This window comes from Pseudorca crassidens, chromosome 9, assembly GCF_039906515.1.
Source record: "Pseudorca crassidens isolate mPseCra1 chromosome 9, mPseCra1.hap1, whole genome shotgun sequence".
In the NCBI taxonomy this organism is placed as follows: domain Eukaryota; kingdom Metazoa; phylum Chordata; class Mammalia; order Artiodactyla; family Delphinidae; genus Pseudorca; species Pseudorca crassidens.
In genome coordinates, this window is record NC_090304.1 from 31,519,419 (window position 1) to 31,538,201 (window position 18,783).

The following is an 18,783-nucleotide window of genomic DNA, read 5'->3' on the forward strand; positions in this document are numbered from 1 at the left end:
CTATAAAGCTTGAGGCTAAATAAATCTAGACTTACCCCATATTTAGTATCATCTCTAATTTCTAGAGCCTCTTAGCTTTTTCCATGTACACATATGCCCACCTCCTGAACTGTATTACATGGAAATCAAGACCTGTCCATGTTTGCCATCTTTCTCTGTTCTCTGTCCTATAGTGTCAAACTTTACTCACAGTGGGTTCCAAATAAATGAAAAATGTCCTATTAATTTATCAATATCACTTCATCATATTAGATATCAGCATCACAGATGAGTTTAATCTCTAAAATATTAAACAATTTTAGTATAAATGATATGTGCTAAAAGTTAATGATTTGAAGCAAAATATTCTAAAGACAATTCATTGATCTGAGTTCAATTTTAGAGCAAACTGTAGTGTCTTGTAAATATTTGGCTTATAAAATTATCATAAGCAGTGGATATATGATCAAAATAAAATTCACCACACTGATTCGAGATCATTAAGGAAATTTTGCACAATGACTGATAAACGAAATTCTCAAGCAGATGTAAACTCTATCTACACAATGCCCAGTACTCTAGTCAGATGCATTTCTATATTTGTTTGTTTATACTGTTGATAAATTCAACAGAGTTTCTTCATAATTTCAATGTAAGATACTACTTTGATAGATATGGAGTTATCTCCTAGAACCTAGTTTATAGCTGATGACAAATCTTATTAGAAAGCTGTATTTGTTTTCTGTAATGCAATACTTGCATTACTTACAATGTAGTTTACATTAGGAGTTATTTTCCTCTGTGAGTCTTTGCTCCCTTCCTGTTGACTCTTTATAAAATTGCTTTGTCATCTCTAAAATGTAACCAAATAACTATTGTGAAGAAATAAAATATCAGTTACATTGTATAATATGCATGGGACAGGTTGCAACCAGTACAATTATCCCAAGCAAATAATGTGAGGCACAGATAATCAGGTATGCAATTAGATACATACAGATTAATACATGCTAATTTAAACCATATGAAAGTTGCCATTTTGTAGGTCACAAGTGAATGAACATTGTCAATTTCATAAGCCAAACCTTAAAATACACACACATATAAATGTGTGTACACATATATATATGCGTATCATTTAATGATGGGATGGAATAAGAGGAAGGTCAGCAAAGTTATAAATTGAAGGTTATCCAGATACTAGGTCAAACAATAGATATATAGGTCATTGCTTTTTTGAGGTTCTCTCTGATAAATGTACATAAAGACTATATCTAAGATTATTTTGCCCTTCACTTATAGGTAAGCTTTGCAAGCAGGTAGCCTAGTTAAATGGATTTTAAATATCTTTTTTTTTTTTTTTTTGGAATAGAACCATTTGTGCAAATTGGATTTGTGCTGCACCCTAACCTATGAAATGGATAAAAGTGGACATATTTATATAGACACTAAAAGAGTGAATCCAAAAGCATCTAGGTGATGCATTACATTTTCAAATTTGAATAGAAGTGCAGTAAGACTAACAGGACATTAGGCTAGGATTTCTTGGATTGAACAGCTGTGGTATGTTACCATCATCACACATTATTCTCTTATTTTTCTGTCAAGAACAAAACATGCATGCAGGTTTAACTATTTCTTCTTAACTTTACTATTCTAAAGTTCAAGTCAGTCAAAGCAAGATTTGGGAAATGGCTACTGTTGAGCAGAAATGAAGTGGCGGGTATCACTGGTGGCATGTGCTAAATTTTAGAGAAGCTGATAACACAAATTTTACTTAATCTTAGTTCATTTTCTAATTATGTGAAACATATCATGTTTGTCTTCCCATTCACTGGTGCAATAAGTACCTTAAGGAACAACATCTGCTTTTTCTCAACTTTTCTTATAATTTGTCTCAGGCTCAGGTCTCTTGAAACAATGCTTTACAGATAGGAGAGACTCTCCTATGCCAATCAGAGAGACATAGGGAGGCAGATGAAGTAAACAGAGAGAGAGAAACTCCTGATCTGTGAAGATAACCTAAGTATTATCAGCATAAAATTGTAAACCCACTTTAACAAAACCAAACCAAAGAGGAATGAATAAATCTCACACAAACATTTATTTCTGTATCTACTTACTACAGTTCAGAATCATTATAAGAGTAATGTTTAAATTGTGCCATATTTCTTCACTAACACATTGATGGTGACTAATGAAGGGATTTGAAAAATTAATCCAGGTCAAACTAAATCAAACATCACAGAAAAAGATATTTTCAGGGAAGTGATTATTGGCTATTGTCCATGCAGTGATAACCAAAAGCTAAGTCATTCCTTGGGTTAAATTGCATTTAATATCCAAATTTCTTTTACAAAGTCATTCCCACTTTAATCAATAAGAAGCAATTTTTAAAAAGTGAGCTTGGACTGAGTCAGAATTTCTATTGAAAAGTATCAAAAGGGGATGGTATTCGGTGCTGGATGACCATATTCAGATGCTTTGAAGAATCCGCAAGAGAATTTTAGGAATGGTGGGATTGCTGGAGCCAGGGATTTTTAAAACGAAACCCCAACCCAGGGACTCATTTGCTGATGAACTATAGTTTCAATGAGGTGTTCTCAACCTCCAAGTTGTTATAAAAACCTTCCATATAGTTCAATATCTGTAAACCAATCAATGTGATACACCACATTAACAAACTGAAAAATAAAAATCATATGATCAGCTCCATAGATTCAGCAAAAGCTTTCAACAAAATTCAACATCCATTTATGATAAAAACTCCTACCAGGGACTTGCTGGTGGTACAGTGGTTAAGAAGCTGCCTGCCAATGCGGGGAACATGGGTTCGAGCCCTGGTCTAGGAAGATTCCACATGCCGCAGAGCAACTAAGCCCATGCACCACAAGTACTGAGCCTGTGTTCTAGAGTCCAGGAGCCACAACTACTGAGCCCGCATGTCACAACTACTGAAGCCCACGCGCCTAGAGCCTGTGCTCCGCAACAAGAGAAGCCACCGCAATGAGAAGCCTGCACACCACAACGAAGAGTAGCCCCCACTTGCCGCAACTAGAGAATGCCCGCACACAGCAATGAAGACCCAATGCAGCCAAAAATAAATAAATAAATAAATCTACTAAAAGAATAAGAATAAAAAATAAAACCTCCCACCAAAATGGGTATAGAGGGAACATACTTCAATATATATGACAAACCTACAGCTAACATCATACTCAACAATGAAAAGCCGAAAGCATTGATTCTAAGATCAGGGACAAGACAAGGCTGCTCATTCTCACCACTTTTATTCAACGTAGTATTGGAAGTCCTAGCTGCAGCAATCAGAAAATAAAAATAAATAAACGGAATCCAAATTGGAAAGGAAGAAGTAAAACTACCAATATTTGCAGGTGATATGATACTGTACATAGAAAATCCTAAAGATACCACCCAAAAAAACTACTAGAACTCATCAATGAATTCTGAAAAGTTGCAGGATACAAAATTAATATATGGAAATATGTTGCATTTCTATACACTAACAACAAACTACCAGAAAGAGAAATTTTAAAAAATCACATTTACAACTGCATCAAAAAGAATAAAACACCTAGGAATAAATCTACCTAACAGTGTAAAAGGCTTATAATTGTAAAACTGACACTGATGAAAGTAATTGAAGGCCACACAAACAGATGGAAAGTTATACAATGCTCATGGATTGAAAGAAGTAATATTGTTAAAATGACCATAGGGCTTCCCTGGTGGCGCAGTGGTTGAGAGTCCGCCTGCTGATGCACGGGACACGGGTTTGTACCCCAGTCCGGGAGGATCCCACGTGCCGCGGAGCGGCTGGGCCCGTGAGCCATGGCCACTGAGCCTGCGCGTCCGGAGCCTGTGTTCCACAATGGGAGAGGCCACAACAGTGAGAGGCTCGCGTACCACAAAAAAAAAAAAAAAAAAAAAAATGACCATACTAATCAAAGCATTCTATGGATTCAATGCAACCCCTATCAAAATATCAATGGCATTTTTCACAGAACTAGAATAAATAATTCTAAAATCTGTATGGAAACATAAAAGACCCCAAATAGCCAAAAACAATCTTGAGAAAGAAAAGCTGGAGTTATCATGCTATGTGATTTCAAACTATACTACAAAGCTAAAATAATCAAAACAGTATGGTACTGGCACAAAAACAGACACACAGATCAATGGAACAGAATAGACAGCCCAGTAATTAACCCACACTTGTATGGGCAATGATTCTGTGACAAAGGATACAAGAATATACAATGGGAAAAGACAGTCTCTCCAATAAATGATGTTGGGAAAACTGGACAACTACATGCAAAAAAATTAAACTGGACTGCTTTCTCACACCATGCACAAAAATAAATTAAAATGAATTAAAGACTTAAATGTAAGACCTGAAGCCATGAAACTTCTAGGACAAAATATAGGCAGTATGTTCTTTGACATCAGTCTCAACAATATTTTCTGAATATGTCTCCTTAGGCAAGGGAAACAAAATAAAAAATAAACAAATGGGACTACATTATATTAAAAAGCTTTTGCACAGTAAAATAAACTATCAACAAAATAAAAAGGCCACCTACTGAATGAGAGAAGACATTTGCAAACAATATTTCCAATAAGTGGTTAATATCCAAAATACACAAAGAACTCATATCAAAAAAACAAAAAAATCCTATTAAAAAATGGGCAGAGGATTTGAATAGACATTTTTCCAAAGAAGACATACAGATGGCCAACAGGTACATGAAAAGATACTCAGCATCAGTAATTATCAGGGAAATGCAGATCAAAATGACAATGAGATATCACCTCACACATGTCAGAATGGCTGTTAGCAAAAAGACAACAAATAACAAGTGTTGGCAAGAATGTGGGGAAAAGGGGACACTTGTGCACTTTTATTGGAAATGTAAACTGGTGCAGCTACTATGGGAAAACAGTATGGAGACTCCTCAAAAAATTTAAAATCGAACTGCCATATGATACAGCAATACCACTCCTGGGTATTTGCCTGAAGAAAACAAAAACACTAATTAGAAAAGATATATGCACCCCTATGTTCATTGCACCCTTATTTACAATTGCCAAGACGTGGAAGCAACCTACATGCCCATCAATAGATGAATGGATAATGAAGATGTGGTATATATATTATATGGAATACTACTTAACCATAAGAAGAATGAAATCTTGCCATTTGTGACAACATGGATGGACCTAGAGGGTATTATGCTTAGTGAAATAAGTCAGACAGAGAAAGAAAAATACTGTATGATTTCACTTATATGTGGAATCTAAAAAACAAAACAAATGAACAAATATAAAACAGAAACAGAGCTATAGATAGAACAAACAGGTGGTTGCCAGACAGGAAGGGGATGAGGGGAGGAAAGAAATAAGTGAGGGAGATTAAGAGGTACAAACTTCCAGTTGCAAAATAAATGAGTCATGGGTATGAAATATACAGTGTGGGGAATATAGTCAATAAGTATGTAATATCTTTATAAGGTGACATATCATAACTAGACTTATCATGGTGATCATTTTGAAACGTATAAAAATACCAAATCACTGTTGTGTAATAGAAACCAACATCATGTTGTAGGTCAGTCATACTTTAAAAACAAAGAATCTCATAGAAAAAGAGATCAGATTTATAGTTAATAGAGGTGGGGAGTGGGTGAGGGGGAATTGGATGAAGGCAGTTACAAGGTAAAAACTTCCAGTTATAAGATAATTAAGTACTAGGGATGTAAGGATAAAACATGATAACTGTGATGAACGCTGCTGTATGCCGTATATGAAAGCTGTTAAGAGAGTAAATTCTAAGAGTTCTTATTAAAAGAAAAATATATATATATATTTCTCTTTGTTTGATTTTGCATCTATATGAGACAATGGATGTTCACTGAACTTATTCTGGTAATCATTTCATGATGTATGTAAGTAAAAAAATTATACTGTACACCTTAAACTTATAAAGTGCTGTGTCAATTATATTTCAATAAAACTGAAAGAAAAACAAAAAATTTTGTCAAGTAGACCACATGATTCTAATTCTACAGATGATGAAAACAAGGCTAAATGAGCTTAATTAACCTGCCAAGTTACCACAACTATAAGTACTGGAACTGTAATTCAAATCTTTGTCCACTTGTTAATAAAATCCATGTTCTCATTAAAACATGGTGCCTTTCAAAAAACAAGAAACATGAAGGAATAAGCCTCTAAAGAAAATATTACTGAATAATTTCATGTTTCAGAATGTATAATTCTGTTTGATAGTATAAATGAATACGATGTCTACACATAACTTTTCAATTTTAAGTCATTAAGATATATATTAACCTGTGTGGCCTCTTATTCTCTCCAGCACAATATCGATTAAAATTGAAAAGAACTGAATGGATTTAGAAGTTAGAGTCTTCAAATGACTTACTGATTGTTTAGTTTGCATTACCTTAGGCAATCTGGGCTTGGGTTCAGAATTATTTTGGGGGACAAAGTCTTTAATGAGGCGAGATCGGTCATAATTAGCATGTTCTGATTCATCCGTGTAATCCTTATCTTTTCCTAGGGCTAGAAAAGAGAAAGAGAAAATTACATCCATTTTTATCCTTCTTCCTTTTCTCTCTCTTTAAATATACTAAGCTCTGTTTTTTCATGTTTTCCCAAGGTAACCAGGTATAATTTTCATATGACCCATGCATCTAATAAATAAGCAAAAAATGGTAGTAACAAGGACTCTTGCCTGTTATTGGATTAATGTCAACACTCCAGTAACTTGCAAAAAAATTAAATGCATCTCTGTTATATAATGTACTTAAACTTTTTGAAAACAAAATTAGAGTCATGCAAACGCCATTGGACACATCATTTCTTTTGAACTTGAAGATCGAGATATTTGCAAGAATTCAATAGAACAGAATTCAAATTCAATAGAAATTTGTTTTTAAAGCAAATTTTAAGCATTTATTTGCTTAATTAAAAAAAACTATTGATTTTGGTCATTTATTTTTTAAAAATTTGCAGTTTTATAAATGTGAATTTGAAGAGAGTAAGAAGTCTGAGAAATCATAGAAGAAAAGCTAACAAACTTTACAAGAAAGATTTAAAAAATATTAGGAGATTGAAATGAAACCACAACATCAAAAAAGGAGGAAGAATATTGAAATATGGCAATTACCACTGGAATAATCAGAAAGGGTAAACCACAAACATAAATCACATGTAAGAACTTATAAGAATAACGAGCAAGCTATAATCAATGTAAAAGAGTATAAAATAGGAAATATCCATGGTGGTTGGGATTTGTGTTCCAGGTGATACAAGTATCTCTTCAAATTCAAAAAGATTCTTAAATATTTAGTCTTTTCAAATAAATTAAAATGTTTTGGAATTATTTTATTCAATATGTTCATACTTATCAACAACGAATTTTGACACAGACAACTATATATAGTGTTTTCAAGAGTTCAGTTGTGTGACTTAGCATTATAACAAAATAAAATAATTTTGTTTACACTACATGCATTAGTTTCTTTTATTAGTAATGCTTAAAATCTGTTATAACATATGGAATGTGATGCACAGCTAGCAGTATCAGGTTATTAGCAGTGGTATGAACTAAGAAGGAACAGATCACAGTACATCTTAGGATATAATTAATTACCAATTATGTTAAAATGCTCTAGGCATTTGAGTTATACCTACAGCTATTAATAATAGCTATCACTGATTGATGGTTAACATTTGCTGAGCACATATTAAGAGCCCACAACTTTACACATATAATTTCCTTTAATCCTTATAACAACTCTATGAAGTGTGTACGATTTTTACCTACCCTTAATAATAAATAAACTAAGGCATATGGAAATTAAGTAGCATGGCAAAATCACTAAACCAGTAGGGGGTGCATCAAAAACATCCAGATTGACTCTGAAGCTGATGTTTGTGAATATATCAATACTATAATGTTTCCCTAGATTACATTTCATTTATTTAACAATTATTTATTAAACACCTATGATATGCCAGATATTCTTTTAGGACATATAGCAGGAAACAGAACCCTGCCTTCATGGAAGATTCAAGTAAGAGAAGAAAAAACAATAAGCAACAACCAAAAATACATAAAATATTAGGTATGCTTTGTGGTCAGTGCATTGGAGAAAAATACAGTAAGGAGGAAAGATGCAGGTGTACAAGGTGGAGAGAACATGTTATTTTAGTACAGAGGATTGTAGTAACATTTGAGTAAAGACCCGGTGAGGTGAGGCAGTAAGTCACACAGGTAAAGTGGAGGAAGAATGGTCTAGATGGAGAAAGTAAAAAGTGTAAACAGCAATCGGTAAACGGCATATGCTATTGAGGAGAGTGCACTGGCCTGTGGGTCACAAGACCATCATTTCTCATCCTAAATCTGCCATGTCCTAACCAAGTAATTTCCTTTCCCTGAGAATCTATTTCTTCATCTGTAAACCAGAGATTTTTGAAGAAGTTCTCAGAGTCCTCAAACTCTAAAAGTTATTTGATTACTAATTTAATGTTTATAAAAGATAAAATTCCATTTATGTTAATTAATGCATTTCATTTCCCATGGAACACAGTAAATAAAATTTATAGAAGTTTTTCACTCATTTAAATCTTATTCCACTCACAATTTAATTTTTATGCAGAGGTTTTAAAATGTCATTTAGTTTGACTTTCTTTCTTTTCTTTGTCTTTAATTCTTATGACACAGACATTCCTGGAATAAGAACATACCTACATCATCATCTTGCTGGAGGAAAGCTCAGTTTTAAAAGACGTGCCAAATGCCACAAATTTCACAAAAACTTTTCAAATCTTCTTCTGTTCCTTCTTGCCCCAAGGCCCCAACTAGAACTGCTCATTTTTCTCTTCCAAACTGCATCATATTTTCCCCCTTTTTCTCCCTCTTTTCTTTTCTTTTCCCTCTCTTCCTCCCTTGTCCTCTCTCTTCGTCTTTTCCTTCCTTGCATTTTTTCTTTGAATGGCTCCTTTTATTTTTCTGAATTTAGAAAAAATTCTCCTAGGGCCATGTTCTCTTAATTATTTGTTTTTTTAATTTACTACAGAGTCCAGTACAGCTTGATCATTAGTAGATGAGTTAATTAAAAGAAGAAGGAAAAAATGTACTTATTTTGGAAAATCTTGATCCTAAATGATATAATTTTAAATTCCCTTTTATTGTTAGGAATGTAGATATGTTTATCTTTCTTATTGTCATTTTCCTTGACATTACACAAAAGGATTCTTCTGTTATATAACAATAGTTTTCTTTTTTTTTTTTTTTTTACTACTATGAAGATTGCAAACTCCTGTTCTCATAATGTAAATGGTACCATTGTCTTTCACAATGTTCATACAATGTTCCTCAGCTTAGAAACTAGAAATCTCTATCCTTAGTGACTTAGTATGTATTATTCCTGAATATAGAAAGTTCTTAAAGTTGTTTGTGTTCTTTTTTAAAATACTTGATTTTTTTCTCACACTAACTTTATACACAGTATTACTTACAGCTAATGTTTTTTAACATGGATAGCTAATAATTACTTAATGTATCAGGTATCCTTCATTCATTAAATTAATATATTGAGTTCTGCCGTGCAGTGTACCAGGGACTATTCCAGGTTGAGGATACAGTAGGAACCACAATGAACAAAAATCTTTACCTTCATGAAGTCGACAGTGATGAAATTAAGGAAAGAACAAATATATCACTTACATATTAGAAGGTCATGTCGTCAATAAAGAAATATAAAGGGCAGGGAGATAAAGAGTATGGGAAGGGCAGAAATTTGCAATTTTAAATAAAATTCTTTAAGAATGGCTTCCCTGAGGTAAAATTGGAGCAAAAATGCCAATTGGTAATATCATCACAGGCAAAGGGTACAACAAATGCAAAGGCCCTGAGGTGGGAGCATGCTTTCCTTGTCTGTTCACAGACAAGGAGATCAGTGTGGCAGTGAGGAGTGAGCAAGGGTGAGGGTGGCAGAATATCCTGTAGAGTGGTAATGGAGGAAGTGGGAGCACATCAGGATTGGGGCCATTAGAAAGATTTTGGTTTTCATCCTGAGTTAAACAGAGTGCCACTGGATGAATTTGAGCAGAGGATGACATCATCTCTCTTAGATTTTAACAAAATTACTCTGACTGCTGAGATGAAGATAGGTTGAAGGGGCCAATGGCAAAGGCAAAGAGACTAGTCAGGAGCTATTGCAACAATCAGGGAGAGAGGATGTGGTTTGCATCAGGGTAGTAGCAAGACTGAGAAATGATCAGATTGAGAATATATTTTTAAGGGAAAACTAACAGAATTCTATTGGTCATGGTGTATGAAAGAGAGACTTCAACAATAATCCTAACGTTTTTGGCTTGAGCAATGGGAAGGGTGCCATTTTTCACATAATATTTTACTAAATCCTTTAAAGGTATTGTTACCAGCCTCCATCAGCATGAGGAAATTTAGGCAGTTACCTAGGATATCACATTTAGTGTATGGCAGAATTAAGAGTCCAGGAAATCTGGCTCTAAACCTTACATCCCCAGCTACTATGTAACATTGCTTCTTGTAGTATTGGACAGATGATGGTTTTGGAAACTTTGAGGCAACAAAATATTTACAAATGAAAAAAAAAGTGGGTTATTACAAAATGCAGTATACTTGTTGAATGAAAAATGGGTGAAATTTCTAGATTATAGACATAGCTCTCTAGCTTCCTGAAGTTGACAATGATGTATACATAAATATTAATATCCCAATAGATAATGATAAAGACTATCAACAGACAATAAAAAGTGAGACAAATTTAGTAAAAACATTTATTTTTATGTGGTTTAATATTCTCTGTGACCAATAATTTAAATAAAAATGGTACTCTTTTATGCTAGTACATAAATATTCTTTTGCATCTTTTGTTTTTAATTAAAATACCCATTGCTGAAAAGATGCTAGGGAAACTGGTATCATCATTTATTTTCTATACCAACGTAAGTTAGTAAAACCTTTGGAACAAAATGTGTCAATATGTTTTAAACAGAATGACTGGAGAGTAATCCTAAAGTTATAATCTAAAAGAAAGAAAACCTATGTTCACAAGCATGTTCACCAAGCCTATGGATACTATACTACAGAGACCACTGCCACCTTAATAAACAGCAACTCAATTCTTCCAGTTACATAGGCCAAAATCCTGACTCCTCATTTTCTCTTATCCCCATGTCTGATCCTTAAGTAAATTCTGTTGACTTAGCACAAAGCATCATTTTTCTGCTTTGCTTTACTCTTTAGCATATATCACTACCTAACATGCTGTACGTTTTCACTTACTTATCTTCATTTATTATCTGTTTCCTTCAGCAAGGTATTTGGGTGCTGGGTTTTCACTTTGTTCACTTTTGTTGTCTTTTTGTTTACTGCTTCATCCCTAACATCTAGAACAACTAAGGGCACTTAGTTGCCATTCAATATATATTTGTTGAATAACTAAATGGATTTAAATGCTCAGCAAATCTTACCTGAACTATCTTCAAATTATATCTAGAAACAGATCATTTGTCAATACTTGATAACAGTTTCTTAATCCAAGCCATCACTGTCTCTTGAGTAGAAGTCTGTAAGAGTCTTCCTAACTGATCTGTTCCTATCTTGTGCCCCTATTACATGGCAGCCAGAGTGGCCCTTTTAAAACCTAAGTTAAATCACATTAACCTTTACTCAAAACCTTCCAATAATTTTGTAGCTCTAAGTAAAAGTCATACTCCATAATATGACACACCGTGTATGCATCATCTGTCTCCTTACTACCAGATTTCATCCCTATCCTACAACCCTACCCTCACTTCCTCCAATCCAGCTGCACTGGGTTCCTTGATGTTAAGTATACTCTCACCACAGGGCCTTTGAACTTGCTCATCTCTCTGTCAAGAATGCTCAATCCCTTTTCCAGTCAGAGTTCTGCTCATGTCACATCAGAGAATCTCTCCTTGACCACTGTTTCTAAAATAGAAACTTCTATAGTTCTCTGTCTTCTCATAAGGCTTTATTACTTTTATCAGCACCTGATATAAAATAATACACATATATGCAAAACATATGTGCTACATATGTACATATATATCAGCATCTGACGTTGTTATAACATAGCTATATAACATATGTATATGTTTATGCTATATATACACATGTATATATACACGTGCATATGTATGTATATATATATATATATATATATATACAAATGAACATATACATGTTCTACATGCATATATTTGTGCTTGTACCTATATGAGAGACAAAGAAAAAAATAGAGAGAGCGCTGATAGACGGTTATCTATCTCTTCTCACTGTAAGTGCCATTGGTGAGGTGACTTTCGTTCACTGCTACATACCCATTATTTAGCTCATTGTTTAGCGTTTTGTAAGCACTTAGTGTCTGTTGAATAAATTGATGAATAGATGGTACACTCATATGTGGGACTATTTTCCATCTGTTAAATTGCTAATTTTACAGACTGACAACATATAGGAATGCTTAATGTATACTATTAAGTTAAAAAGCTACTTTTCTTCTATTTTGATATATTTTATTTCAAATATGCTTCCCCTTCCGAGTGCAACTTTGTAAAACTATGTAAACTTAAGGACAAAGAGTGAAAACTACAGTATGAAAAGAATGTGAAAACATTCTCTTATTTTGGCAGAGGAATAGTAGTTTTCCCCTCCCCCCAGACCTTTTTCTGTTATTCTTGCCAGAATTTTATGTGTATTATAAATAGTAGAAGTTCAAAAAAATTGCAGTTGGTATTAAGATCTGAGAGTGACAGTGAAGAGGACCACACTGCATTTTGATTAATAGAGCTAATCCTTCTTCCATTAGAAGGATTATCTGAAATATAAACAAAACCTACCAGTGTGTTTTGGTTCTGATCAAGGACACAGACCTTATTTGTATGAAATTTGCCCTATGTGGTAAAAATAAATTAAATTTCAAACAAACTGCATAATTTCAACAATAACACTGAATTACAATACCAAATATATATCATATTTCATTATCCTAAGATGCTTTTCCCCCACATTTTAGCATTTCTGAAATCAGGATGGGGTCAACATTCCATGTATTATTTAACATAGGAGCAATCCATTTTTCCTAAAAATGCTTATTAATTTGATGATGCTTTTCACAACTGATAGTGTCTTTAAAATCCAGGAAGTCTGATAATTAAGAAAAACAGACTTTCAAAAAACAAAAACATCTAACAACTTTCTGGTACAGTAGAAAACAGATAATTTTGATTATGAAAAACGGAACTATTGTTGCTCTCCAGTAGGAAGACATACACCCTTTAAAAAATAAATTGTATTTCATCAAAATTAAAAATTAAAAAAAAAGAATATCATCAAGAAAGAGAGACAACCTACAGAATATGAGAAAAAGTTTGCAAATCATATATCTGATAAGGGACTTGTATATGTATATATAACTCTTACAACTCAATAATAGACAAACAACCCAGTTTAAAAATGGGCAAAAGATCTGGATAGACATTTCTCTGAAAAACATATACAAGTGGCAAAAAAACAAAACAAATAAACAAAAATAACCAAACACACGAAAAGATGCTCAACATTACTAGCTCTCAGGGAAATGCAAATCAAACCCACAATGAGACCACTTCAAACTCACTAGGATGGGTATAATCAAAAAGAAAGACCATAACAAGCGTTGGTGAGAACATTGAGAAATTGAACCTTCATACACTGTTGGTGGGAATGAAAAATGGTGCAGCTGCTGTGGAAAACAGTCTGGCAGTTCTTCAAAACTTTTAACATAGAGTTACCATATGATATAGGTATAACACTCAAGAGAAATGAAAACATAATTTCACAAAATAATTGTACACAAATGCTTGTAGAAGCATTATTCATAATAGCCAAGAAGTGGAAACTAAAATCAAAATGTCCATCATCTGATGAACAAATAAATAAAATACAGTTTATCCATACCATGGAATATTATTCAGCAATAGAAAGGACTGAAGTACTGATTAATGCAAAAACATGGATGAACCCTGGAAACATTATACCAGGTGAAAAAAGCCAGTCACAGAGGTTCAAATATTGTATGATTCCATTTTTTTATGAACTTTTCAGAATAATCTATAGAGACAGAAAGTAAATTGTTATTACCTACAGCTTGGGGCAGTGGGCTTGCAATAACAGTTGACTGCTAATAGGTGGGGGATTTCTTTTTGAGGTGACAGGAACGATCTAAATTGACTGTAGTGATGGGTGCATACCTTTGAGAATATGCTAAAAACCACTGAATTTTCACCCACTACTTTGAGTGGGTGAATTGTATGGTTAAGGTGAATTGTATCTCAATAAAACCATTACATTAAACAAACAAAAAAAACAACAACCAAGAAACCAAGATTCTCAAAGCTTAAGAAAATCATTTAGTATCTTGAAACAAGGAGCCTAATGTAACGGAAAGAGAAATAATATTGGTTCCATGAAACCCAAGTTAAAATTCTGGTTATGCCAATTATTAGCTGAGTGACAGTGGGTCAGTTTCTTAATATGAAAATTTGGGATAATAAATCTTCTCATTCCAAGGATTAAATGGAATAATCTATGTGACTTGTACACATAAGGTACTGAAGAAATATATATTCCCTTCCTTTGGTCTTTCTTTAAATTCATAATTCTAATGTTTAGAATCCACAAAACAAATTATGTAATTTGGAGCAACCAAAAAAGGCTTATCTTCCCTTTTAAGCCTAAGTGGGTAGGAAACAAGGTACTTACCTTGAGTATGCCAATGAACAATTTAAAATTTAATCTGAATATCTCCTTTACAATCACCAATAACATTATTTATAATAAAAACTTTTGTTGAGTCAAGTGGGAATCCATAAAGTCTTCTAAGTTTTGTTTGCAAACCAGCACCAGCTCAAAACTGGAGGTGATCAATACAGCAGGCTACTAAGATTGCAACATAAACTTTAGAGTCATCTCTGGGAGTATAATTTTAATAGCCAAATTATTCCAGCTCAACCATTCTTCTTTATTATAATGCTATTTCATTTCATTATGCTGTTACATTGTATTATAACTGCTTAAGGCTCTGGAAGTGGATGATGTAACTCTTGAACAATTTTAAATATGTGTGGGTGATCTTATTAGTTGGTCTCCACTTATTTGCCACTATGTAACCTTCCCATTCATTACTAATGATAACGTGTTTTAGGACTGCCAAAGTAGTTGAGGTTGAAGATTAAAATAAAATTAAGTCCAAGATGGCAGCATAAGAAGAACCAGGACTCACCTCTTCCTGGGTACACATCAAATCTACAGTTACGTATGTGTCATTTTCTTCTGAGAAAGACCTGAAAACTAGATGAACTGCTCCTCCAAGACACAAGATAAAAGACATCAAGACAGGTAGGAGAGAACATATTTGACAGTCTTGCCAAAATTTCACTCCCAGCGCAGTGACAAACAACAGGGAGGGATCTCCCCAGCTCAGCACTTTTCTCAGAGGAACAAGGGATTTGTGCCCTGCACGAGGCACCCCAGCCCTTCGTATCTGCACCAGAAAGACAAGCCCCCAAAATACCTAGCTAGGAAACAAACAGGAATACATACAAGGGGCCCAAAGGGCCACAGGGAACTGAGATTCACCTTTTAAAGGGCTTGCATGTGGTCTCATTCACCCCAGGATCCCTCACAACAGCAGCAGTTTAAAAAGTGCCTAGACTGTAATGTGAAGGAGATTCACTTGCTAATCTTAAAGCATCTGCTGGAAGGGCAGGAGATAGTTGAAATCTCTCCCCAGAGGTGTTGGTGGACACCATTTTTGTACTCTCTACCTGCCCTGCTAGCACAGGCAGGCAAGTCAAAGCCTCCTGCTGCCTTGCTAAGACAGGTGGGGCAAGCAGTCACTGCACTGTCTCACTGCCTTGCTGAAACCAAAAAGCTCAGGCAGTTGTGACACTTGCTTGCTGTCTGGGACCAGGGAACAAGAGCAGTCACAGCATTCTTCCCTTGTGGTTTGATGATTGTCTTTAGTGTTATGTTTAGATTCCTTTCTCCTTTTCTATTCTGTATCTACTGTAAGTTTTTGCTTTGTGGTTACCAAGAGGCTCACATATAACATCCTATGCACATAACAGTCTATTTTAAGTTGATAGCAACTTAAATTTGAACATATTCCAAAGCTCTACAAGGCATTCTCCCACTGTATCACTGAAGCCTGCAAGCAGGCACAGTCAAGGCATTTTCTCTCTTCCTAAAGCCTGCAAGAGTGCCCGGCTTCCTACACTCTAGTTGCCTCAGAAAAGCCAGCAGGCGCTCTGGTGGTATTTATTGATCAGGTGACCCTGGTGGCCAACCTGGTCTCCACTGGACTGTAACAATCAGAGACAATTCTTGGCAGGCAACCACCCTCAGGGCACGGCACAGAGAGCAGACTGAAACCACCCCCATCTTCCTGTGAAAAAGCCTATTTATTTATGCTGGAGCTTCAGCCTGAGTGACAGGCTTAAGTTTTCCCACACACCTAGAGGCTGTGGAGGTACTTCCAGGGAAGCAGGGAGATAAGCAGGGAGACAGCAACATTGTGCAACCCCTTTGCATCACTACAACTTGATAATATCTTATACACTTACCTGGAGCCCTGATATCTGTAACTGTCCCCTAAGGCCACCCTCAGATCTCCTGGTCTAAAGACCAGTAAGGTTTAGGATTGCGGCCCCATAGAAACTGTATGTATTTGCATACATTAAAAGATGCTGCCTGAGGGCATGGTTTTCAATCAGCCTGAAACTAGGTGCTAAATGAGATTTCTTCCCTTGGAGGAAACAAAAGTAAAAATCTCACTGGCAAAGGTAAATATATAGAAAAGGTAGTGAATTAATCACTTATAAATCTAGTAAGAAAGTTAAAGACAAAAGTAGTAAAATTAACTAAAAGTATAAAAATTAGTTAAAAATTCATAAAATGAAAAGATATAAAATGTGACATAAAAAACAAGGTTGGGGGATAAAAATGTAGAACTTTGGAACATGTTCAAATTTAAGTTGCTAGCAACTTAGACTGCTATGTATCTACTTATAGTAGATACACAAAAGAAAAGGAGAAAGGAACCTAAACAAAACACTAAAGAAAATCATCAAACCACAAGGGAAGAGAGAAAGAGTAGAATAAACAAACAGAGAGGAACTACAAAAACAGCCAGAAAAAAATTGACAAAAATGGCAAAAAAGTACATACGATCAATAATTACTTTAAATGTAAATAGACTAAATGCTCCAATCTATAGGCATAGAATGGCTGAATGGATAAAGAACCAGACTCATCTATATGCTGCCTATGAGAGACTCACTTCAGAATGAAGGACATACACAAAATGAAAGTTAAGAGCTGAAAAGAAAAATATTCCATGCAAATGGAAACAAAAAGAAAGCTTATGTAGCTGTACTCATATCAGACAAAATAGACTTTAAAACAAAAACTGTAATAAAAGACAGAGAAGGGCATTACATAATGATAAAGGGGACAATCCAACAAGAGGATATAACATCTATAAATATACAAGCACTGAACATAGTAGCACCAAAATATATAAAGCAAATATTAAGAGACCTAAATGGAGAAATAATAAAATACAATAATAGTATTGAATTTTAACACTCCACTTGCATCAATGGATAGATCATTTGGTTAGAAAATCAATAAGAAAACATTGGCCTTAAATGACATATTATTCTAGGTGGGCTTAATTGATATATGCAAAACATTCCATCCAAAAGCAACAGAATACACATTCTTCTAAAGCACACACAGAACATTCTCAGAATATATCACATGTTAGGTCACAAAACAAGTCTCAAAAAATTTAAGATTATTGAAATCATATCAAGTATCTTTTCTGACCACAACAGCATGAAACTAGAAATCAATTACATGAAGAGAACTAGAAAACCAGTAATATGTGGAGATTAAACAATATGCTACTGAAAAACCACTGGGTCATCAAAAAAAAAATCAAAGGATAAATTAAAAAAATACCTAGAGACAAAATGAAAACATAAATATGACATAAATGAACATTATGAATATGAACATTCAAAATCTATGGAATGGAGTAAAAGCATTTCTAAGAGGGAAGTTCATAGCAATGCAAGCCTACCTGAAGAAACATACAAAAACCCAAGAAACTCAAATAAACAATCTAACTTTACACTAAACAAACTAGAAGAAGAAAAAGAAACACAACCCAAAGTTAGTAAAGGGAAAGAAATAAGAAAATCGAGTGGAAGTAAATAGAGACTAAAAAGACAATAGAAAAGATCAATGAAAATAAGAGCTGGCTCCTTGAAAAGATGAAATTGGCAAACCTTTAGCTAGACTCACCAAGATAAAAAGAGAGGGCTCAAATAAGTAAAAACAGAAATGAAAGAGAAGTTACAACTGATATCACAGAAATACAAAGGCTCATAAGCAACTAATATGAACATTTTATGCCAACAAATTGGACAACATGGAGGAAATGGATTAATTCCTAGAAGCATACAGTTTTCCAAGACTGAACCATAAAGAAATAAAAATCTGAATAGGCCAATTTCTACTAAGAAGATTGAATCAGCAATCAAAACTCTCCCAAGAACAACAACAACAAAAAAGTATAGCTCCAGATGGCTTCACTGGTGAAGTCTACCAAACATTCAAAGATTTAATATTTATGC

General features: G+C 34.2%; 1 protein-coding gene across 1 annotated transcript in view; it reads right to left on the minus strand.

Annotated features, from left to right (window-relative positions):
- ANO3 (anoctamin 3) overlaps window positions 1–18,783 on the minus strand; it is a 269,884-nt gene that overhangs the window by 162,267 nt on the left and 88,834 nt on the right. The window contains exon 4 of the mRNA XM_067749578.1: window positions 6,464–6,582. Within this exon, the coding sequence (XP_067605679.1) occupies window positions 6,464–6,582 (119 nt within the window). The remainder of the gene's footprint in view (window positions 1–6,463; window positions 6,583–18,783) is intronic.